This window comes from Camelina sativa, chromosome 15 (assembly GCF_030686135.1).
Source record: "Camelina sativa cultivar CO46 ecotype springtype chromosome 15, ASM3068613v1".
Lineage (NCBI taxonomy): Eukaryota > Viridiplantae > Streptophyta > Magnoliopsida > Brassicales > Brassicaceae > Camelina > Camelina sativa.
Window position 1 is genome coordinate 25,160,697 of NC_141894.1, and position 26,005 is coordinate 25,186,701.

A 26,005-nucleotide genomic window follows, 5' to 3' on the forward strand; every position below is an offset into this window, starting at 1 on the left:
AGATCGAGCAAGGATAAAAAAGTTATACATCGAAAACAAAAGAGGGGAACAACAAACGTGGGACTGAGCATAGAAAAAGAACAACAGATAAAGAGAAAACGGAGGGGTCGCCAAATTGCGGCTGATTTGTGGTCACTCGGCACGTGCGAAGTCAAGAGATTTTTTGCCATCGTGTGGTTGGCCGAAGAAGTTACTCATGTAGTCTTTGAACAACAACTCCTTGTGTCGAGCCACTCCGTCGCGTTTCACAACTTCCGGCAACGGTCCGATCTTCTCTGAGGGATTAGGTGCCGTGAATATGGGCACAGAAACTCTTGATCCCATGTTTGTGGTTCTAACCCTATGCTCTGCACTTTTGTACTTCCCATAGCTCAATATCTGTTGAAAATTTTATATATTAATATTTGTATTAGCATATATCAAAACTAACTATGGATATAACATAATATAGTGTATCTATTTATTGAAAGTATATCTGCAACTAGTTGTTACTTGTTTGACTCGAGATATGTTGATAAAGAATTAAAGACTCTATATATTTTCATATAAATGAGTGCATTCATATTTAATTCGTTTTTACAAACCTGAAAAGTGTCGCCGATGTTGATGACCAAAGCTCCGTGAACAGGAGGGATCTCAGCCCATTCGCCGTTGTCGAGTTTAACATAGAGACCACCAATGCCGTCTTGTAATAAAACTGTCAACATTCCCATGTCGGAGTGGCGGCCTACGCCAATTGTAAGCTCAGGGCTCGGACAGGTGGGGTAGTAGTTCATGTTGACCATCTTGGTTCCCATCAAACCGTTCATCCTCTCTTCTTCTAGTCTTACTCCTACATTCTCCATCAGAATGTTAACTATATTTTTCACCATTTCCATTGATGACTTCAGGAACTTAAGTGCCACCTCTCTGTCACATATATATATATATATATATATATATATATATATATATATAAATTTTGTAAGTTTAAATTATATATGATTCAAGCAAATTCGAATGAGTTGATTAATGTCTTTCTATATATTATTATACGTTTCATCTTATTTTTATCATGGGTTTCCTAACATTTATATATACTCTATTTATATATATAACAAAAGTTTGATGTATAAATATAAGATATTTTTTTAGTTCATATATACCTGCATGGTTCAGGCCATTGTTGAAGAGCCTCATGGTCATTGGTGTACACACTACAAGAAAACCTGCGTTTTGTGACACCGGTAATCGTCACAAATGGGTCGCAAAACACCTGTTTACGACGTTTGAGCGACGACTTCTAGTAGTTACAAATTTCTCGTCGCAAAATGACAAGCGTCGCAAAAGTGTCACAATTTTGCAACGATTTTGTGACTACTAAATTTGGTCGTTTATAAGCGACTCCTTTAAGACTGTAACTTTTAGTCGTAAATTAAAGACCAAAACGTGACTGAATTTGGAAACGCGTATATACGACTACGTTAGGACGAGTTGTGCGTCGGTGAATCATGACGAAAATATGGTCGCAAATAAGTGACAAAGGTCGTCTCAATTTAGTCGCAAGATAGTAGTAAATTAGACGACGTATTTTTGACGCTTTTGTGATTCATGTGTATTTGAGACGAATTAGAGACTCCTGGTTTGGAGAGAAATAAGCGTGTCATTAGTCACTACTATTATTGTTTTACCAATTTAGAAAGCTGAAATCAAATGCTAAAAATCCTGACAATTCAAATTTGAAACCTAAAACACCATATTGACCAAAAAACACAATCCATAACCAAAACATTAACAACATTCATGTTCCAAACAACATTCATGTCCCAGAAGAGATAATTCAAGTTCCAACAAAAGAGATAATTTCAAAAGAGAAAACAAACATAAACAATAAGTACAGAAGAGTAGAAGAAGATTAATTCTGAGAGGTAGAGAGAATGACTAAACCGTTTTCATTGACGGTTTGTTCATTGGCAGGTATGGAGGCTGGTGTAATTCCATCTCCGGTGGCTGGTGTAGTGCCTTCTCAGGTGGCTGGTGCAGTGCCTGCATCAGTTGCAGGTGTAGTTGCTGGTGGTGGTTGGTGAGCATCCATATAGTCAGCTAATTCTGGATCTTTTTTCTTCATGAATGAGAAAAGGTGCTCCAAGGTTGAGAGTAGAGAAAGGGCTTGTTGGTGTTCTTCATTTTGTTTCACGAGCTTACGACGAGCATCTTCAAGTTTCTGATGCAACTTCAACAGAGATGAGGAAGAAGAGCTTTCACAACTCCCTTTTCTTTTCCCTTTGGCCATGGTTTCAGCAAGTCATCCAAGCCCAAAAGGATTTCCCTTGTCAGAAACACAACACATTATACAAGCTGAAGCTAGAATCAGAGAAATATAAATCAAATGAAATGTAAATCTAAATCAAAAACCGAAAAACTTACAAAATCCAAGCTAGAATCAGAATTACAAATCGACATTAGAGAGAATCAAAAGCTAACTCTAACCAGTCAAAGAATCAAAAGATAACTCTATCCAAATGCAAACTTAAACACAAATATCATAAACTCAAACACAAATTCAAAAGCTCAAACAGAAATTACTCAAACAAGAAGCCAAGATTCCTTACCATATGGTCTCAACGCCTTCAATATGGTCCTTAATAAAGACTGGTAGATGATTTCGCCCAGGAAGCTGCAACAAACCGTCAATCAAAGCTTCATAGTCTAGCGGCACCGGTGGTTCTCGAGCTTCCGGTGGACATTCCCATTTGCCATCACTAGAATCTTCATCACTCTCAGGCTGTTCCTCTTCCATATACTCATCCTCATCGAACAGTGGCTGACGAGGTGAGGTGCTTGGTCGTGTTGCGGAAGATTTGCTTCATTCCATGGTCTTTGTCTCGGGGAGCAACAGACTTCCCTCCTCGTCCTTTGGTCGATTTACCAGCCATTAGGAGCAATCAAAGAGAATACAGAGAGATTGGGTTTAGAGTATGAGAGAAATCGATCGAAATAGAGAGATTTGGTTAGAAATTGAAGAGAGAGTTTCGGGTTGAGAGGAAGAGAGCAAAACCCTAGATCTAAAAAGTTATGTCGATATTTACTAAGTGTCGAATGGGTTTTGTTTTAACTTTAGAAATCTTACGTAGTCACAAAAGGGTCACAAAAAGAAAACCCGAAATTTTAATCTGAAAACCCGAAATTATAATCAAATATTAGGAGGGAGGTTTTGCCGCTAAAAGAAAACCCGAAATTTTAATCTGAAAATCATCCGTCGCAATTATGTCACAATACAGTCGCAAAGAAGTTTGAAATGGTCGCTAATAAGTCGCAAAGTGTAGCAAAGAGAGACGAATTTGTGACTAACATCTAAAAGTCACAAAATGTTTGTAACAAATTTCTTACCTTATGATCGAAATAACACCTATCTATTGTGATGTAAGGATGATATTACAATAATTAAAAGTCTAACAAGTTAAATTATTAAAAACACATGCAATGCTTGTAAGTTATGAAATTGCAAACTCATTACTTAACATTACATATCATGTTACATGTTATGGTTTGATTAATTATAAAAAAGATACAAAACCATAAGTTGACTATAGCATTGCTTATTTTTCCAAGTCTAATGTTGTTGGAGTCATTATAAGACTTATAATATAGACAATTGTCAAAATATGAATAGATAAATGTCCAAGTAAAATACGAGCGTCGCAAAGACATTACAAAGTCATCCCGAACTCAGGTGTTAGTCGCAAAGTGGTCCCGAACTCAGGAGGTGGTCGCAAAGTCGGCGTCTTTTTGTAGCTGATTTACGACCACTTTGTAACTGCTTCAAGAAACAGACGCAAAAACGCTACCTTATTGTGACCAATCTAAAGAGTCACAAAACTTTCTAATGAATTTTAAAACTTTTGATCGATCTACAGTCCATCTAATCTGTTACAATCAATGAAATTACAACAATAGAGCAAGATTAATCCTTTACATGACAATAATCATGAAATGCATTTAAGTTCTGATCATTACAAAGCATTACTAAACATTACCTAATATATTAAGCAATGTTTAAGATTTTTAAGAAATTCTTACAAATTTTTAGAATTCTATAATATTTGTATGCCACTGATTATATTTTTCCAAGTCTAATGTTGTTGGAGTCATTATAAGACTTATAATATTGATAATAGTAAAAATATGAATAGATAAATGTCCAAGTAAAATACGAGCGTCGCAAAAGCGTTACAAAGTCGTCCTGAACTCAGGTGTTAGTCGCAAAATGGTCCCGAACTCAGGCGATGGTCGCAAAGTCGTCGTCGTTTTGTAGCTAATTTACGACCGCTTTGTAACTGCGTCAAGAAACAGACGCAAAAACGCTACCTTATTGTGACCAATCTAAAGAGTCACGAAACTTTCTAATGAATTTTAAAGCTTTTGATCGATCTACAGTCCATCTAAACTGTTAGAATCAATGAAATTACAACAATAGAGCAAGATTAATCCTTTACATAACTATAATCATGAAATGCATTTAAGTTATGATCATTACAAAGTATTAGTAAACATTACCTAATATATATTAAGCAATGTTTAAGATTTTTAAGAAATTCTTACAAAAGTTTAGAATTCTATAATATTTGTATGCCATTGATTATATTTTCCATGTCTAAGGTTGTTGTAATCAGTAGAAGACATCTAATATTGACAATGGTATAAATTTGAATAGAGAAATGTCCAAGAAAAATATGAGCGTCGCAAAGTCGTTACAAAGTCGTCCCGAACTCAGGTATTAGTCGCAAATAGGTGACCGTAGATTTGTTCCATTTTGATGAAAACACATAAGAAAATACCCAACAAAACAGAAAAACACCAAAATTTCATATTGAAACTTGCAGCAAGCACAGGCGGCGCTTAGGGTTTGTAGAGAAGAAGATGAATCGTGTGTAAATTATGTTTTTGCCCATCTGTCAGTTTTTTGCGTCTCAAAGTGGTCGCAAACTATGACAGGTGAATATTTGTGACGATTTTGTGACTTCATTTTGGGCGTCTCAAACATTAGGTGAGTTAGATACTAATGTTTCCAACGTTTTCTAAATTTATTTTGCGATTGATTTGTGACGGAATAAAAAAACTTTAAGAGAGTTACAAATAAGTCTTATTTTGTAACGATTTAACGACGGCTTTTTGCAACCCTGTTCTTTCCGTCCCAAATTAGTCGCAAACTACGACCTTTTTTGGACCAGTCTTAAAAGCGTAGCAAAAGGGTCCGCGATTTGCGACTACTCGCCGACTTCCCAACATCGTCGTTAATTTGCGACTGATTTGTCTTGGTATTGGTGTTGGTCGTTAATTGGTCACAAATACGTTACAAAATAGTCGCTAATATTTGCGACTACAATTTTGGTCACAACCAATGGTCACATATCGCAGGTTTTCTTGTAGTGACATCATGCTTACATAATCCTTCCACTCAATCGCCTTCTCCTTATCTGGCACGAAGCTTGTTCCGTACTTAACCAGCTTGCTTGGATTCACTTCTTTTAGGTATATCGCTTTCTCCTCAGGAGCTTTTGCGAAAAACTCATGAGCCGACGTTTTTAGCAATTCGAGCAGCTCCACAGAAACACCATGGTTCACAACCTGCCATTTGCATTTCATCCTCACATTATACATTTATCATATATATTAAACATGCATCGGTAAGAGATGTATAAATATACTCAACCTTATATATTAAAGTGAGTTTATAAGTATTAATGTAACTAGATATTCATCCGCAGTACATCGCGGAAATATTTTTTCATAAAAAGATATATTTTTTTTTATAGATTAACTTTATATAACTAATGTTTAATTTGTATTTTAAAATGTACAACCTTACAAATATAGATATATTAGTTAGTATAGAAATTAGAAAGTATTTTGTTTGAGGTTTATTGTTTTATATTATTGTATAAGTGTATAACATACAATTAAATAAGTAGTGATCTATAGAAGGAATATACTGTGTCTTTTTTAATTTGTTTATAGATAGTAGTATTTTTATTATTTTAAATTGTTTAGATATATGTACAGGATAATTTTGTATTGTAGTTTTGTATGTTTTATATATAAAGAATCAGTTAACTTTAGTATATATAGTTTTGTTGTGAAATGCAAATAAAAGTTGTTAACAGTTATTTGTTGGGATTGACATGAATTCCACATTGTTTTTCTTTTAATAACCTTGGTTATTAAAATGGACCCAAGATGTGTGTATATAATTTGTTTAGAAAATGTTTTTATGGAGAAAATATTGTTTTGTAAAATTGAAAACTTAATATTAATTAAATTTGTTATAAACTTAATATTTAATGTTAAAAGGAGTGATTCCTATTGTTTTGAAAATTTTATTAGGATGAGAAATCTTGTTTCTAAAAATTAAAATTTAATATTAATAAATTAAATGAAAAAATAAATTAATAGTTAATGCTAATAGCATACTTGTAAATAGATTCCAACTCCAGAATTTATTTGCTAAATGTATCCGAAAATGTATATATAGATATTTAGGTCGAATCGACATGTTTACACGCTTATATAGCTCCTTTCTACACCACCCCAAATGATATCTGTGGACTAGTATTTACCTGGAAGAAGCCAAGTGTCTCAGCAGCTTCGACGATCTGTTTGGTCACCTCTTTGTGGTGTGGGCCATCTAGGTGGGAAAGGTCGATTGGCTGGGAAGCCTCACACGTAAGTGCGTTTTGGGTCGGGATTCGTTCAGCTTGAGGCTGGACGAAGGGTTGTGGAACACTGGAGAGGCCCGAGTCGATCATTCCTTTCACGCCGTTGCCTTGTTTGACCACGAAATTGAACAATGTAGTTTGGTCCTCGAAATTGATGATAGCGATTGTCTCTACACTTCTGCTTGAGAATTGAATGCTTTTATCTTTTATGTTAGATTGAAATATGAGTGTTGAGAAGTGACAACGTGAAGAGGGTATATATAATAACGAAAATACCAAGAGCTAGTGTGTCTAATCACAAGCGTGCATAATGCCAAGATTTCGATAATGATTATCTGTACGTACGTAATGTATCGAAAGAAGAGGTTTAATATATCTCAACTACACCTACATATCTAGTCTTTTTAATATTTACCAACCCCCTCTCCATATAAAAGGTTGATGCATGGTAATACAAATTGAAGTAAACGTTAATTTAAATATTAAACAAATTGAAGTAAACGTTAGTTCTTTCATTTTCTTGGTAGTATTAAACATCTTCAACCCTTCAATGCTATATTTAAATAAATATTAAAAAAAAAAAACTCTTGCGTTAGGCTTCTCTACTCTCTAGCTATCTGTTTCTTACCAGAGAACATTTGTGGACCTGTGGTGTGTGTCTTGCCATTAAACACAAAGACATCAAATATCAAAACTATAACATATAAAAAAACTTAAATAGGTTTACAAATATATCTTCTAGCTCGTGTGACACTTACGTGTGAGGCTTATTGTAACATCCGCGAACCAAAATATGCGTTTTGGGTAGGGGTGTCGATCGATACCCTTGTAGCATCGATCGACACCACTTATTCTGGGTTCGTCGGGTTTGTTTCAATCGTCGATTTGGACCGGTTTGGTTAGGGAAAACCATTGAACCGGGTCTTAAAAGGGAGAAAACGACCTAGGGTCGTGTTTAGTTGTTGTGTCGCCGTTTTTCCGAGAAACAAAGAGAGAAAAATTGTTCTTGAGGTTCTAGAGAGAGTTTGTGAGATTTCAAGGCGTTTTTGGTGAGATCTTGCTGTGGGATTGAAGATCCAAGGCTAGGAACGTGTTGGAAGGTTGCTAGGAGTGTTGGATTCGTTTCTGTTGGTCTAAATCTTCCTTCCAAGAGGTGAGTGCATGACCATGGCTTATCTAAGCCTTTGATTCCTTTGTTCTTGCTTGTTCTTGTTTGTTTTGTGTGTTTTTCTTGCTTGGGATTGGTTGAAACAGGTTCCTACGGAGGTTTAGGGCTTGGGTCGTGAGTATTGGGCGATTTGGAGGAGTTTCGGAAGTGAGATTCGACTCTCGGTTTCGTGCGGATCGCAGTTGCAGAGGGAGTGTCGATCGATACCACTTGGTGTCGGTCGACACCAGAAAATTGGGCATCGATCGACACTGTGGGGTAGTGTCGGTCGACACCACTGAGCCAGTGTCGATCGACACTTGGCTGGTGTCGGTCGACACCTCCCTTCCAGTTAGTCGATGTTTGATTTCCTGATTTGTGTGTTTGTTTGTTGCTTGTCTTGGAACTTTGGAATCATTGTTGCTTGTGTGTATAGCCCAGTAGATGGGAGGATTGCCTCACTGAGTGTTTATCAAATACTCATGCATCTCAATTTGTGTTTGTGGTGCAGGTAAAGACAAAGTGTGATCGTGGAATCAAGGCAATGAAGAGGAGGATGTTCTAGGGACTCGATTGGATGTTGTCTGGCATTGCTAGGTTGCTAGAGTTGGATCATTAGAAACATTGCTAGGTTGCTGGTTCCTTGTTTCTTGTTGTTTGGATTGATTATTGTTGATGATTATGGTTATTGGTTTTTATTGGAGTATTATTGGATATTATGTTGGTGTTGTTATTTCCGCTGATGTTTGTGATTGTGGTTAGGTGGCTAGTGGGTATGGGACCACTAGTTGTAGTTCTATTTATTATATTATATTTATTATTATTATTTATTAAAAAAAAAAAAAAGGGTCGGTCATTTCATTTTGGTATCAGAGCCCTTACGGTTCTAGGTTTGGGTTCACTAGGTTTCTGTTGTAGATGTTTGGGATTGCATGTCTTGATTGATTATGTGAGTTAGTCAATGGTGTGTGGCATGGAGTCCTAGAACATCCTCTTCGAGCCGAGTGTGTGATTCCACGGTGAGTTTATGTTTCTGTGTTATAATAGAAATTGTTTGCTTAGCCTTCTGTTCATGGTAGTGCAGATGGTTAGAGAGGATGCTGTGACTGGTCGAGGTCGTGGACGCGGACGTGGTCGCGGACGTGGTCGTGGTAGGGGCAGAGCCCCAGTGGTTAGTGAGACCGAAGACCAGAGCGTGACAGCTGAGGGTGTTGGCGAGTCACAGGATGTTCCGGGGGATTCCGTGAGTGTGGCAGGAGGGGGCGGTGTTGATGCTCCAGTGGCCGGTGATGCTAGGGTCCCGGGTGTGGGAGTCCCAGCGGGTGGAGTCCTTGGTACTGACGTTGTGGCTATGCTAGCACAGTTGTTGGAGCGGTTACCACCTGTGGTGCCGGCTCAGGCTCAGGTAGTGCCACCAGTGGTGGCGGAGGAGCGGCAGCCAGTGGCTGCGGATGTGGGAGTTCATGCTCGTTATCTCAGCATGTTGTCAGAGATGGGTAAGTTACGTACCGAGCAGTTTCCGGGAGGTGTGGATCCTACTGCTGCGGATGCGTGGAGGACGAGGGTGGAACGCAACTTCCATACCTTGAGATGTCCTGAGGAGTTCTGGGTGGACATAGGGGTCTACTTTTTGACTGGAGATGCTGAGTTGTGGTGGAGATCTGTGGCTGCTAGGAGAGTGCAGCGGGAGATGACTTGGGCTGACTTCGTTTTGGAGTTCAACCGCAAGTATTTTCCGAGAGAGGCATTGGATCGGTTGGAGGTGCAGTTCCTTCAGTTGTCTCAGGGGACACGGTCAGTGCGGGAGCTGGACTTGGAGTTCAGTCGACTTCTGTGTTATGGGGGTCGAGCTATGGAGCCTGAGGAGGCTCAGGTTAGGAGGTTTATGAGAGCTCTACGTGATGAGTTGAGAGTTCACTGTAGAGGGAGGTATTATGCTACGCGTGCAGAGTTGGTGGAGACTGCAGCAGAGATTGAGGAGGATATCCGGGCACAGTCAGTGCCGGTTGCTCCAGCAGTTCAGCCTAGTAAGGCTCAGCAGCAGGGTGGTTCTGGCAGGGGCGGTAGGCATGCTCAGGGAACCAAGAGGAAGTGGGAGGCTACGCAGAAGCCGAGTGGTGCGGGTTGCTTCGGGTGTGGGAGCAAGGATCACAGGGTTGCTAGTTGTCCCAAGAGGAGTGTTCCGACTGCGGGGCCTCGGGTATGTTATCACTGTAGGGAGACAGGGCACATTAGGCCTTTTTGTCCCAAGCTACAGCCGGCAGCAGTGGCAGCGTTGCAGCAGGTGCAGCCTGGAGGTCAGCAGGTGGCACGGATTGAGCAGGCGCCACGTGTTTACTCGACAGTAGAGACTGGTGGAACCAGTGCCGGGGCGATCACAGGTATAATTTCTGGTACTTAATCTTTGTGAATTTTTGTAGGGTCAGATTTTATGTTCCTGTGATAAATTGTTAGGTTCTCAACACATGAGGTTTGTGTAGGGACCTTGTTGGTGGGCGGGTTTAAGTCCCACGTTATGTTTGATTCTGGAGCTTCGCATAGCTTCATTACTCCAGAGTGTGCAGAGTGTGCGGGGATCAGCGGGGATCCTGGTGAGCGTGCAGGAGTTGTCAGAGTTGCGGGAGGCGAGTTCCTGAGAGTGATTGGTCGAGCTAGAGGAATTGATATTCAGATCGCAGGAGAGTCGTGGCCAGCAGATTTGCTTATCAGTCCAGTGGAGCTGTATGATGTTATTCTCGGGATGGATTGGATGCATCGGCATATGGTGCATTTGGATTGCTATCAGGGTAGAGTGGAGTTTGAGCGTCCAGGAGGGAAGTTGGTTTTTCAGGGTATTAGACCGACTTCGGGGAGTCTCGTGATCTCAGCCATTCAGGCTGGGAAGATGATCGAGAAGGGCCGTGAGGCTTATCTGGTTACTATATCTATGCCAGAGTCAGTGGGGAAGTCTACGGTTAGCGGTAATCCAGTAGTGGAAGAGTTTGAGGATGTGTTTCAGTCTTTGCAGGGATTACCACCATCTCGGTCGGATCCTTTTACCATTGAACTGGAACCGGGGACGACACCGTTATCCAAGGCTCCTTAAAGAATGGCTCCAGCAGAGATGGCAGAGCTGAAGAAGCAGCTAGAAGATTTGTTGAGTAAGGGATTCATCCGTCCTAGTGTATCACCGTGGGGAGCGCCGGTGTTGTTTGTGAAGAAGAAGGATGGGAGTTTCAGGTTGTGTATTGATTATCGGGGTTTGAACCGGGTCACTGTGAAGAACAAGTATCCTCTTCCTAGGATCGATGAGTTGTTGGATCAGTTGAGGGGTGCTACTTGGTTCTCCAAGGTAGATCTGGCGTCGGGTTATCATCAGATACCGATAGATGAGGCAGATGTGAGGAAGACTGCTTTCAGGACGAGATATGGGCACTATGAGTTTGTGGTGATGCCTTTTGGATTGACTAACGCGCCAGCAGCGTTTATGAGATTGATGAACAGTGTGTTTCAGGAGTTTCTGGATGTATCTGTCATCATTTTCATCGACGATATCCTGGTTTATTCCAAGAGTCCTGAAGAGCATGCAGTGCATTTGAGGGCGGTTATGGAGAAGCTGCGGGAGCAGAAGTTGTTTGCCAAGTTGAGCAAGTGTAGTTTCTGGCAGCGTGAGATGGGCTTTCTGGGTCACATTGTTTCTGCAGAGGGGGTTTCTGTAGATCCAGAGAAGATTCAGGCTATCAGAGATTGGCCTAGACCGCAGAATGCCACAGAGATCAGAAGTTTTCTTGGGTTGGCAGGTTATTACAGGAGATTTGTGCAGGGGTTTGCAAGCAGAGCACGTCCTATGACTAAGTTGACAGGGAAGGATGTTCCTTTTGTCTGGTCAGAAGAGTGTGAGGAAGGCTTTGCAAGCCTGAAGGAGATGTTGACTACTGCGCCAGTGTTGGCTTTGCCTGAGCAAGGAGAACCCTATGTGGTTTATACAGATGCATCTAGAGTTGGGTTGGGTTGTGTTCTGATGCAGCATGGGAAGGTGATTGCCTATGCTTCGCGGCAGTTGCGGGTGCATGAAGGCAACTATCCTACTCATGATTTGGAGATGGGTGCTGTAGTTTTTGCCCTGAAGATTTGGAGATCTTATCTTTATGGTGCAAAGGTGCAGGTGTTCACAGATCATAAGAGCCTGAAGTATATATTCACTCAGCCTGAGTTGAATTTGAGGCAGAGGCGGTGGATGGAGCTTGTGGCGGATTATGATTTGGAGATAGCCTATCATCCTGGTAAGGCTAACACGGTTGCAGATGCTCTGAGTCGGAAGAGGGTAGCTTCGGCTCAGGAGCAGGAGATGGAGTCACTGGTAGGGGAGATCAGTGCTTTGAGCTTGTGTGCTGTTTCACAGGAACCGTTGGGTTTGGAAGCAGTAGATAGAGCAGATCTTCTGAGTAGAGTGCGGTTGGCTCAGGAGAAGGATTTGGGGCTGGTGAATGCCTCTAAGGATGTGGATTCAGAGTATCAGGTCTCAGATAATGGTACTATCTTGGTGCACGGTCGTGTGTGTGTGCCCAAGGATGAGGAGTTGAGACAGGAGATTCTGAGAGAGGCTCATGCGAGCAAGTTATCCATTCATCCAGGAGCGACTAAGATGTACCGTGACCTCAAGAGGTACTATCATTGGGTCGGGATGAAGAAGGATGTGGCTAGTTGGGTTTCGAGGTGTGATGTGTGTCAGCTAGTGAAGGCTGAGCATCAGGTTCCTGGCGGGTTACTGAAGAGTTTACCCATTCCTGAGTGGAAGTGGGATATGATCACCATGGATTTTGTGGTGGGTTTGCCAGTGTCACGGACCTTTGATGCTATTTGGGTCATTGTGGACCGGTTGACTAAGTCAGCACATTTTCTGGCCATTAAGAAGACTGATGGAGCAGCGGTCTTGGCTAAGAAGTATGTGAGGGAGATTGTCAGGTTGCATGGGGTGCCAGCGAGCATTGTGTCTGATAGGGATTCTAAGTTCACTTCGGTGTTCTGGAAGGCATTTCAGGCAGAGATGGGCACTAAGGTGCATATGAGTACAGCTTATCATCCCCAGACAGATGGACAGTCTGAGAGGACGATCCAGACGCTGGAGGATTTGCTGAGGATGTGTGTGTTGGATTGGGGTGGCCATTGGGCAGATCACCTGAACCTGGTAGAGTTTGCTTACAACAACAGTTATCAGGGGAGTATTAAGATGGCTCCTTATGAGGCTTTGTATGGGAGACCATGTCGTACACCATTATGCTGGACTCAGGTCGGGGAGAGGAGCATGTTTGGTGCTAGTTTTGTTCAGGAGACATCAGAGAAGATTCGGGTTCTCAAGCTGAACATGAAGGAGGCTCAGGATAGGCAGAGGAGTTATGCTGATAAGAGGAGGAGAGATCTTGAGTTTCAGGTAGGAGACAGAGTGTACCTCAAGATGGCCATGTTGCGGGGTCCGAACAGGTCATTGTCAGAGACTAAGTTGAGTCCGAGGTATATGGGTCCATTCAGAGTGATTGAGCGGGTTGGACCAGTCGCATATAGATTGGAGTTACCTGAGGTGATGCGGGCATTCCATAAGGTTTTCCATGTGTCTATGTTGTGGAAGTGTCTCCGTGAGGGAGAGGAGGTGTTGGCTAAGATTCCTGAGGATCTTCAGCCTAACATGAGTTTGGAGGCGAGACCAGTGAGGGTTCTCGAGAGGAGGATCAAGGAATTTCGGAAGAAGAAGATTCCTTTGATGAGAGTCCTGTGGGACTGTGATGGTGTTGAGGAGCAGACTTGGGAGCCTGAGGCAAGGATGAAGGCAAGGTTCAAGAAGTGGTATGAGAAGCAAGCCGCGACTTGAGCTTGTTTAGCATGGTCCCATCTGTAATCCGTGGCTGGAGCGGGAATGGAGTATTCCAGCCCATCTCTCTTGTTACTCGGTCGCTTGGGGTGGTTGGTTGTGCGACTCAGTAACAAGATGAGGTGGTGTTGGGGTACAAAGTTTCCGTGAGGCGGGGGTTGCGAAGTTAAGGTTCCTGAAAAAAGAGTTTCCAAAAGTGGGAAGTTTCCAAAAGTGGAAGGTGCTAAATATGGAAAGTTTTACGGGAGTTAGAATTTGTAAATTTTAGCGGTGGGAAGCCTCAGAGGGGCTTTGTGGCCTTTGTGGCGGACTTTCGAGTCAGGGTGCATGTGTGTGGCGGTCTTTTTAGACAGTGTGTGTGGCCTTAGTGGCGGGCTTTTAGCCAATTGTGTGGCCTTTGTGGCGGGCTTTTAGCCAATTGTTGGCCTTTGTGGCGGGCTGTTTAGCCAGAGTGTCTTTGTGACGGTCCTTCGGGACAGATGGTCTTTGTGACGGTCCTTCGGGACAGATGGTCTTTGTGACGGTCCTTCGGGACAGATGGTCTTTGTGACGGTCCTTCGGGACGAGTGGCCTTGGTGGCGGTCCTCTTTAGGACATTTGTTTTGGCCTTGGTGGCGGTCCTCGTTAGGACATTTTGTTGGCCTTTGTGGCGGCCCTTGTGGCGTGTGTATGATCCTTGTGTGGTCATGAGGTATCCCGGTGAGGGGATATGTGGTTGGTAGGACATTGAGATGTTTCTACGCGAGCCACGGGAAGGAAACCTGGGTAGGGATAGGACTCAGACGTGTTCAGAATCGTTTGCTCGCGACTCTTGGGGGACTTAGGTTCTCCTAGTACTGCTATATTCAGAGACTTTGTGGCTCGGGAGTATGGTTGGTATATCGACTTCGGATGACGATCCGGGGGCGCGCTGTAGGGTGGCAACCCGAGAGACGAGTTTGGGCTTTTCCTTATATATTATGGCATGCGGGCTTAGGCCTGATGAGGAGCCAACATTGGCATGCAGACTTAGGTCTGATGATGAGCCAATGAAACTCAAGGTCTAGGCCTATGAGTAAAGGAAAGTCCAAAAAGTCAAGAGCAAATGACGCCTGGAGCGTGAGTCTATCGCCTAGAGGTGACCTTCTGTAGATCAGTCGGAGGAGTGCGGGCCGTGGAGACGGTTGCACGGGAGTCCTTGACTGATGGTTGTTTGAGATTCGAGGATGAATCTAGATTGGTGGGGGAGAATTGTAACATCCGCGAACCAAAATATGCGTTTTGGGTAGGGGTGTCGATCGATACCCTTGTAGCATCGATCGACACCACTTATTCTGGGTTCGTCGGGTTTGTTTCAATCGTCGATTTGGACCGGTTTGGTTAGGGAAAACCATTGAACCGGGTCTTAAAAGGGAGAAAACGACCTAGGGTCGTGTTTAGTTGTTGTGTCGCCGTTTTTCCGAGAAACAAAGAGAGAAAAATTGTTCTTGAGGTTCTAGAGAGAGTTTGTGAGATTTCAAGGCGTTTTTGGTGAGATCTTGCTGTGGGATTGAAGATCCAAGGCTAGGAACGTGTTGGAAGGTTGCTAGGAGTGTTGGATTCGTTTCTGTTGGTCTAAATCTTCCTTCCAAGAGGTGAGTGCATGACCATGGCTTATCTAAGCCTTTGATTCATTTGTTCTTGCTTGTTCTTGTTTGTTTTGTGTGTTTTTCTTGCTTGGGATTGGTTGAAACAGGTTCCTACGGAGGTTTAGGGCTTGGGTCGTGAGTATTGGGCGATTTGGAGGAGTTTCGGAAGTGAGATTCGACTCTCGGTTTCGTGCGGATCGCAGTTGCAGAGGGAGTGTCGATCGATACCACTTGGTGTCGGTCGACACCAGAAAATTGGGCATCGATCGACACTGTGGGGTAGTGTCGGTCGACACCACTGAGCCAGTGTCGATCGACACTTGGCTGGTGTCGGTCGACACCTCCCTTCCAGTTAGTCGATGTTTGATTTCCTGGTTTGTGTGTTTGTTTGTTGCTTGTCTTGGAACTTTGGAATCATTGTTGCTTGTGTGTATAGCCCAGTAGATGGGAGGATTGCCTCACTGAGTGTTTATCAAATACTCATGCATCTCAATTTGTGTTTGTGGTGCAGGTAAAGGCAAAGTGTGATCGTGGAATCAAGGCAATGAAGAGGAGGATGTTCTAGGGACTCGATTGGATGTTGTCTGGCATTGCTAGGTTGCTAGAGTTGGGTCATTAGAAACATTGCTAGGTTGCTGGTTCCTTGTTTCTTGTTGTTTGGATTGATTATTGTTGATGATTATGGTTATTGGTTTTTATTGGAGTATTATTGGATATTATGTTGGTGTTGTTATTTCCGCTGATGTTTGTGATTGTGGTTAGGTGGCTAGTGGGTATGGGACCACTAGTTGTACTTCTATTTATTATATTATATTTATTATTATTATTTATTAAAAAAAAAAAAAGGGTCGGTCGTTTCACTTATTTAATTTAGTTACTTTTAAAGTATAACAGGTTTACAAATTAAAGTAATTAAACTATAACTCATTTTGTTTAATACACCTTGAAACTACTTAATGGCTGGCTACCGTGAGCCATGCCCTTATTTTAATGTCAACGCCGTTGGCTATGTTTTAATATGGAAAGCCTAATATGTTGAGATCTAGGGTCCTATTTAGAAGCCCACCAAATCGGATGCCTATGTTCTCAATTCTCGGAATTATGAGCTCTTATTTAAATAAAATAAAAAGCGGATGACATTTACTTTTTGTAACCAAAAACCAAATTTATAAAACTTATTATAAATTTTATAAATAAATCTAAACTAACCATCTCAACAATATTTTTTCAACAATCTCAACAAAAATTTGCAATTAATATATATACAGTTACCGTGATGGAGGTGAGTCACCTTTGTTGCCTAGTTACGACAACTTTTTTTTTTTGTCAAACAAGTTACGACAACTAAGAGTAGTAACTAGTCCTCGACGAGTGCATAAGTCAACCAAACTAGTATGCAGTTATCTATGATAAAAAATTATCATAGTAACATAAGTAATCCTATAAGTAATCCTATAAGTAATCCTATAAGTAATCCTACAATAATACTAATAATAATTGAGAAGTACAATTTTAAATATAACCTTAGTGTAAATAATTATATTGGCATGCCACTAGAAATAGTTCAAACAATTATACATCATTAATGGTAGTTTAGACATTTAAATCATATATAATATAATTATTTAAAAAAACAAAAAATACATTACTAATTAAAAAAATGAATCATATATATAAAAGTAGAGTTTCAGTCTCTCCTTATTGGTCCACTTGGCAATGCAATTTTAACAAAAAAAAATTATATTAAAACACAAATTTAAAACAATTAATTTTCACATTTAACTCACATAATATAAAACTGAAATCTTTATAGCTTCTCCCTATAAATTATGCATTAACTTTATTTCTCCACTAAGTTGTATTAATCAATTGTATTAAAACAAAACAATAAATTAGAATTGTAACTTTCATTTTTCTAAATGTAATTTTTCATCATTTCTCTTCCTATAAATACTCATTATCTTATTCTCTTAGTCTATCACTCTTTCATTCTCTCATCTTCTTCCATTACTCTCAAATCTTTTTTTTGTTTTGTATTTTTTTTGTTATTGTTGTTGTATGGGTTATAAAAAATCAAATCAAATATCATTGTAAAAGCTTAGTTTTAGAGTTTGTATGATATGTATATCTTATATATTTATTTTAATCTTTTAAAATGTTTATCTCCATTTTCTATTTTATATTAACATCTTATAAGTCATTATTTTCATACTTCCTTACAATATTCACCACACAATAAGATTATAAAGTTGAAATGATCCATATATAATTATCTATTATGTCTCTGGTTATCTCACATATTCATGTATCGTTTTAAATAATTTATAAAGATCAATATAATATTTAAAAATCAATATAATTATCCATTTATCCATTTATAAAGACTATTTTGTTTTGTGATCCAATTGTTAAATCTGCAGAGATCAATATAATATATATATATATATATATATATTTTTATGATTGGAGGTTTTTGAAAACAAAAAGAACATAATGAAACAACTGGTTTTTTGTGTCTTTAATCAAAATAAAAAATGATCCAAAAAACAAAACATATTCAACTGGAACTTAAATATAAAAATAAAATATAATTTTAAAATATCATTTCACTAAATTCTCTAAAGATGAAACCATTAGTATGAAATCTAGCACTATAAATTAAATTGATGAGTGAAAACCAAAAAAATATAAGTTATCCTTGGGATTTTAAAAATTATTGAGATTGAAGAATTCATATAATTTTATAAGAAAAAAAAATTACATTAAAACACAAATTTAAAACAATTAATTTTCACATTTAACTCACATAATATAAAACTGAAATCTTTATAGCTTCTCCCTATAAATTATGCATTAACTTTATTTCTCCACTAAGTTGTATTAATCAATTGTATTAAAACAAAACAATAAATTAGAATTGTAACTCTCATTTTTCTAAATGTAATTTTTCATCATTTCTCTTCCTATAAATATTCATTATCTTATTCTCTTAGTTTGTCACTCTTTCATTCTCTCATCTTCTTCCACTACTCTCAAATCTCTTTTTTGTTTTGTTTTGTATTTTTTTTGTTATTGTTGTTGTATGGATTATAAAAAATCAAATCAAATATCATTGTAAAAGCTTAGTTTTAGAGTTTGTATGATATGTATATCTTATATATTTATTTTAATCTTTTAAAATGTTTATCTCCATTTCCTATTTTATATTAACATCTTATAAGTCATTATTTTCATACTTCCTTACAATATTCACCACACAATAAGATCATGAAGTTGAAATGATCCATATATAATTATCTATTATGTCTCTGGTTATCTCACATATTCATGTATCGTTTTAAATAATTTATAAAGATCAATATAATATTTAAAAATCAATATAATTATCCATTTATCCATTTATAAAGACTATTTTGTTTTGTGATCCAATTGTTAAATCTGCAGAGATCAATATAATATATCTATATATATTTTTATGATTTGAGGTTTTTGAAAACAAAAAGAACATAATTAAACAATTGGTTTTTTTGTGTCTTTAATCAAAATAAAAAATGATCCAAAAAACAAAACATATTCAACTGGAACTTAAATATAAAAATAAAATATAATTTTAAAATATCATTTCACTAAATTCTCTAAAGATGAAACCATTAGTATGAAATCTAGCACTATAAATTAAATTGATGAGTGAAAACCAAAAAAATATAAGTTATCCTTGGGATTTTAAAAATTATTGAGATTGAAGAATTCATATAATTTTATAAGAAAAAAAAATTACATTAAAACACAAATTTAAAACAATTAATTTTCACATTTAACTCACATAATATAAAACTGAAATCTTTATAGCTTCTCCCTATAAATTATGCATTAACTTTATTTCTCCACTAAGTTGTATTAATCAATTGTATTAAAACAAAACAATAAATTAGAATTGTAACTCTCATTTTTCTAAATGTAATTTTTTCATCATTTCTCTTCCTATAAATACTCATTATCTTATTCTCTTAGTCTATCACTCTTTCATTCTCTCATCTTCTTCCACTACTCTCAAATCTCTTTTTTGTTTTGTTTTGTATTTTTTTTGTTATTGTTGTTGTATGGATTATAAAAAGTCAAATCAAATATCATTGTAAAAGCTTAGTTTTAGAGTTTGTATGATATGTATATCTTATATATTTATTTTAATCTTTTAAAATGTTTATCTCCATTTCCTATTTTATATTAACATCTTATAAGTCATTATTTTCATACTTCCTTACAATATTCACCACACAATAAGATCATGAAGTTGAAATGATCCATATGTAATTATCTATTATGTCTCTGGTTATCTCACATATTCATGTATCATTTTAAATAATTTATAAAGATCAATATAATATTTAAAGATCAATATAATTATTCATTTATCCATTTATAAAGACTATTTTGTTTTGTGATCCAATTGTTAAATCTGCAGAGATCAATATAATATATCTATATATATTTTTATGATTTGAGGTTTTTGAAAACAAAAAGAACATAATTAAACAATTGGTTTTTTTGTGTCTTTAATCAAAATAAAAAATGATCCAAAAAACAAAACATATTCAACTGGAACTTAAATATAAATATAAAATATAATTTTAAAAATATCATTTTACTAAATTCTCTAAAGATGAAACTGTTAGTATGAAATCTAGCACTATAAATTAAATTGATGAGTGAAAACCAAAAAAATATAAGTTATCCTTGGGATTTTAAAAATTATTGAGATTGAAGAATTCATATAATTTTATAAGAAAACTAATTTAGTTTGTCACTTAAAAAGTAATATTTTTTATTTTGAAATATTATGTGTAAGTGTTGAGTTTATATCAACAAACAACCAAATCATGTGAATTTTGATTCAGCCACTTGGTATTCCTTTTATTTTAGGTTATAAAAAATTAAAATATTTATTTATAATTAAAGACATGTAACTCCATTTAACTCAAATGTAACTCCTATCCAATAATTGTACATTAATTCATTCCTCCTACTAACTTATTATTTTCAAGAGAAAATTAATATATTTCTCATGTAAAATTATTGTTTATAATATATTTCTCATTTCAAAGTTTAAAGCAATATATCATATATATAAAAGTAAAGTTTTGGTCTCTCCTTATTGGTTGATTTTCATTTAATGTTTTCTAATTTTTTTTTTATTTTTTTATTTTCTTTTTAATTGCTTTAAACAATATTTAAGATCCAATAAACACAATACATTTAACTTACACATTAAAATAAAATTATAACTGAAAATAAAATAAATTATGCATTAATCATATTCTACCACTCAATTCTATTCAAACACAATAAATTACTATTGTAACTCCATAGTTCTAAATGTAATTTCCATCATTTCTTATCATATAAATAAGCATTCTCTCAATCTATCATTCTCTCATATTGACATTCTTTAACTATCTCATTTTCACATTCTCTCATTCTCTTTTACAATACCTCAAATCATTTTTCATTTTTTTTTGTTATTTTTGATTTCTTATTTTTGTTGTATGTGTTGTAAAAAAAAATGAAATATCATTGTAAATTGTTAATGCTAAATTTTAATTTTAGAGACTACATGATATATATTTTACATTGTTCTTATTTTAAAAGATTTATCTCCTTTATCTAATTTGGATTATTATCTTATAAGTAATCATTCTCTCTTCCTCTCCCACCAATATCAAATGTTGTTATATCTCATATGTGTTGTAAGAGTTTGATTCTATATTTTAATTTAGAAAGTATTATATATATATAGATATTACATTGTTCTATTTTTTAAAGATTCATCTCCATTATCTAATTTGGATTACCATCTTATAGTAAACATTCTCCTATCCAATAATTGTACATTAATTCATTCCTCCTATTGTAATATTGTATTTAAATATTACATAATTTTTAGTTAGCTAAATTTATAGTCATATATATACAATATATATACATAAGAATTTATATTACTTATTAACACCATAATTCGACCCATTATTTGCTTAACTCAATATTGGTTTCAAAGCCAACTAAAGAAAAACAGAAACGATCTTATTGATATTAGACCAAAACATGGGCATACAAACATAATCACTTACACGGAAGATATTTTAAAAAAATAACTTATTATTGCAACATCAACGTATGAATGGTTTACATAAGCAGTTAATTAGAAAATATATAATACAATAAATGTATTGGAAACAATATCAGTCAATGATAAGATTGGATCCTCAAAAGCAAGAAACAACATCTTCATAATTCATAAAAAGTAAACGCCACAATTATACACATCTGAACGAAATGGTATAAACATATAGTGTATAAATAAAAGTGATGGCAAAACCCGTATATGCCTAATTAAAACGAAATAATACAAAAGAGAAAACAAAATAGACCAAAAAAACAAGAAAGTGCCAATTACACTACAACCCACGCGTTGCGTGGGGAAGCACCTAGTATCCAATAAAAAACATATATGATTTGATATATAGCTTACCATATTAATTTGTCATTAATTATTATATTTCACCTTTTTTTTTTTGTCAATCATTGGACCACAACATACTGACTCATTAGCCAAATCTCTACATTCGTAGGAAGCGGGACTCGATCCCTGGTGTGATGGTGTCTTGTGCATCAAAGGCTTACCATTGGCCACTGCACTAAGGCCACTTCACTATATTTCACTTCCTTGCGGCTTGAATAGTCTTGACAACTAAAGACTAATTCTATTTTCTATTCCTACTCCAAATAAGCATCTGGATCATTCTTTCCATAGAATGACGGTATTTTCAGCTTGATTCCTCTCAAATCATCATCATTTCTTCCTCTAGCCTCTCTGTTTTGTCTCAAACACAGTTGACCCTCACTAGAAGAATTGCCTCTTTGGCTGTAGTAGTCGTCTACTTCATTTATGTGACGCCTAGATCGATCTCTTTCTCTGCTATGATGCAAAATTTGTGGTTGTCTCTGTTGTGCCTCTGCTTCAACTTCATCCAACCTCTCCTAGAGGGCATTCATCTCAACTCTCAACAACCGTCGCGTCTCTCCCATAAGTTCTTGAACTTCTTGATCATTAGCCATTTTTTTGTGTGGAATAGAACAGATTCTTCTCTTTTTTTTCCTTCTTTTTTTTTGTTTTTTTTTTAAAAGATAGAAGATGAATAGATAGAAAATGAAAGAAAGAAGATGGAAAGATAGACGATGAAAGAAAGAAAATAAAAAGATGGATAGATTGATTTTGATTAAAAGAATACCAAAAGTCCTTGAGCGGGCTCTGATACCACTTGATGTGATTCTCCCAAGGAATCGACGCTCTAAGGTAGGTAGACTGATAATTCTCGAACTCCGACGGCTCGCGAAGCTGGATGATAAGGTGTGAGATGAACTCGAAAATTCTTATGCCCCAAACTCTCTTAAAAAAAAACCAAACAAAATAAGGCGGTGGAACTTTAGATTGAAGCTTCACGGAGACAGAAGACAAGGCGTGAGACGAATCCCAAAAGTCCTTGGGCCCTAGACTCTCTTATAAAGCCTCTTCAATCCTCAGCTAATGGCAACGTCAAGTGCGGCGGAGTCACTTGATATACCGAAAACTCTTTGATGTAACCCACCAAGGAGAACTCTTTGATGTAACCTACCAAGGAGAAAGAACAAGTTCCAAAAGGAACAAAGGAGTTTTCCACTCTCAAATAAAAGAGAAAATATTTCTTGGATTCATTTCTCAAATGAGATTACATGTGTTTATAAAGAGATAAGAAACTTGGTAACAAAGCCAAGTATTAATTCTTGAAACTAAAAGACTATAAAGATAGTAAGTTGAATGAAGATCCAACTCTTGGTGCATGTTTCCCTTCCTCTAAAGTGACTCTTGATCTTTATTTTCATCACTCCTCTTTGACCACAGAATAAAGGGATTATTTTGGGCTTCCTTGGACTTGAATTAGACTCAAAGTGGGTTGGACTTGATAGATATTGTCCCCAATATAATTTCTCATGGTCTCTTTGACCATAAGCTCTTGTTTTTAACCCATTAAATGCATCGTTGAACTTCTTTCCCTTTGACTTCTTGGTCCAATTTGATGATGGAAAAAACATGGGCTGTATGATTTTCTTCACATTGGGTTTAGTAAAAAACACTCCTGGTTGCTATACATAATTCTGGAAGCTCTTAAACCAATTGGACCTAAAACTCTTTAAGTGTAGAACTAGATTCACCTCCTTTGGCAAATGGAGTGTATCCTCGTGTTCCATGGGTCAAATCTTCTGTTCCTTAGCTTGTTGGAAACATAAGAGATTCAGTAACATCTTACACTTGGTTTCGTGTCGAAATTATTGCTGAGTTGGTATGTGTAACACGATCTTTAGCTCAGATGCGAAACTGGGATTGGGATAGATCCACTGACTTGAAATATCCATATCTTTCACATATGAACTGATTTCAATGTGATTCCAATTCTTCATGGTTCTGTAGTGGATCAAGATTCCAGAACAATTTGGTTCATAGTTTGAATCCTTCTGACTTGGTCTTAATACTCTGTTTAATGCTCGTAGGTCTAAATCGCGTAGCCATAAGTTCACCTGATTTGTAAAATGAATAACTCCTTCATCCGAACTCTGATTGGACTGATTCCACCTCGAGATATGCTCCAGATTAGGTAAGAATGTATCCCAAATAGTCTTTTGGCTGGAAGAATTGATCTTCGACTTCGTTCGTGTTTAACAAGACTCAAAGATCTTCTTGGATTGTCTCATGATCATATCACATGATTCCCTACTAATCAAATATTTTCTCTTCTGTAATCTGTTTAGGTAAATTTGTATAAGCCTCACTCAAAAAGGACAGAGACAAGAGACATACTAAAAATGTATGTTGAAAGAAGGCTACACTTAGACAATGGTTTCTGACAAATAAGCAAAGAGTCTCATAACTGATATTTGGGTTTCTTCTGTAACAAGTATTGTTTGTTTATCACCATATTCTGATCATTAGCTTCTTATTCTCGACCAGGTTCATATCTTTATACTAATTTTAATACTCAAAAAAATTTCCATTCACAGGTTCAAGTTATATGGTTATAAAATCACATTACATTGATAAATACTGGCGATTGAAGAAGTTAATCATTGGATTCAAGTAGGTGACAGAACACAAAAGTAAGACAATCGTCAATACTCTTCTTTTGCTACATGGGGGATAGAAAAGGTGAATTTCAGGTATTTTAATCAACTTCGGATATCCAATGCCAAGTTCGAATTTCGGGTACACCCTAAAGTACCCGAATTTGAAACATCCAACATGAATCCAACCCGATTATATAAGATATCCAATCAAATTTTATATGTGTACATCCGAACATCTGAAAATTCATACCTGAACACAGTCAGATACCTGAATGGCTAATAAATGGTATGGTAATACTAACAATGTTTGGATTAAGCCACTTTATTATATTACTAGGAAAAGAAAAGTTATTATCTTTTTTTTTATATATACGAGTTGTAGATTGAAAAAGAATATTGAATTGATATTATTTCGTTCAGAAGAATAATCTATAATAGACCATATATGAATTACTTAATTTTTTATTTTGCCAACACCATAAATATTAGAATATTATACATGTCGAAAAATTTATGTACCACAAAAATTGTGATGTGGTATCATATATATATTATCACAGAAATAAATCTAAAATATCAGTTCGGTTAAATAACTTAGATTTATTTATGATATGGTATTATATAAATTATCCAAAAAAAATTTCCTTCATATTTTTTTTATATATTTTACAGTTATTTCCTTAATCGAGTCTTTATTAATGAATTTTTGGTGGAAAAAAATTTCTAGCCTAGAGATATATCCTGGATAGCATTATACAAATTACAATATTCAAAGAAGATAATCAGGGTTTTCAAGGTTTAGAAAAATTTAATGATGCTTTGTTTGCAAAACATGCATGGCGACTTATTCAAGACTTATTCAATATATGAATTCTCTCTATATGCCCGTATTATAAAAGCTCAATACTTTAAAGATGACTCTATCTTGGACAGTAAAAATCGCAAAATACAGTTTATGGTTGGGCTTCACTATTATTGGGAATTTTACTATTAAAAACAGGTACACGATAAAATGTTGGAGATGGTAAAAAAATTCGAGTGTAAGATAAATGGTAAAAGCTCCACGTGGTAAGATAAATGGTTATTTTTTAATTTTTTTTTCAACAAATGATTATTTATAAATGAGAAAAATGTTAATTAAATCATAAACTTACCCAAAAACACCATTTAAACTCCAAAATTTGTCTCAGGCCATTTAAATCATCTAATTTTGTTGCCAATTTTAATTAAACATCAAAGTTTACCAAAAACGCCAATATATACATGTCGTAAAATTGGATAACAAAGCAACAACAAATTCTGATTCAACAGACTTTATTTCTGTCAACAACAGACTCTGATACAACTTCTTGAGCGTCAGCCTCCGGAGCTCCAACTTCTTCTTTAATCTCAGCCTCCGGAGCTCCAACTCCTTCTCTAACCTCAGCCTCCGGAGCTCAAACTCCTTCTCTAACCTCAGCCTCTGGGCTCCAACTCCTCCTACCTCGGCCTCTAGAGCTTTATACATATTTAGACTATTTGATTCATCTTGCGGTGGATCTTTAATTCTTTCTCCAAC

General features: G+C 36.7%; 1 protein-coding gene across 1 annotated transcript; it reads right to left on the reverse strand.

The window, feature by feature from the left end:
- Positions 1–132: 132 nt before the first annotated feature.
- Positions 133–25,954, reverse strand: LOC104748679 (scopoletin 8-hydroxylase-like). Its single transcript, XM_087487289.1, has 7 exons — positions 25,711–25,954; positions 7,324–7,389; positions 6,597–6,898; positions 5,414–5,607; positions 1,146–1,208; positions 585–909; positions 133–378 (listed from the first exon to the last, which is right to left on the reverse strand). The coding sequence occupies exons 1-7, from the start codon at positions 25,952–25,954 to the stop codon at positions 133–135; spliced, it is 1,440 nt and encodes a 479-aa protein (XP_087343415.1).
- Between the last annotated feature and the right edge of the window lie 51 nt (positions 25,955–26,005).

Bases quoted from the DNA above. Each gene is read 5' to 3' on its own strand.
- LOC104748679 (XM_087487289.1), bottom strand. From the start codon at position 25,954: ATGTATAAAGCTCTAGAGGCCGAGGTAGGAGGAGTTGGAGCCCAGAGG. The intron at 5,608-6,596 runs GTAAATACTAGT...TGCAAATGGCAG, and splicing joins AGACACTTGGCTTCTTCCAG to GTTGTGAACCATGGTGTTTC. The intron at 379-584 runs GTTTGTAAAAAC...AATTTTCAACAG, and splicing joins ACATCGGCGACACTTTTCAG to ATATTGAGCTATGGGAAGTA.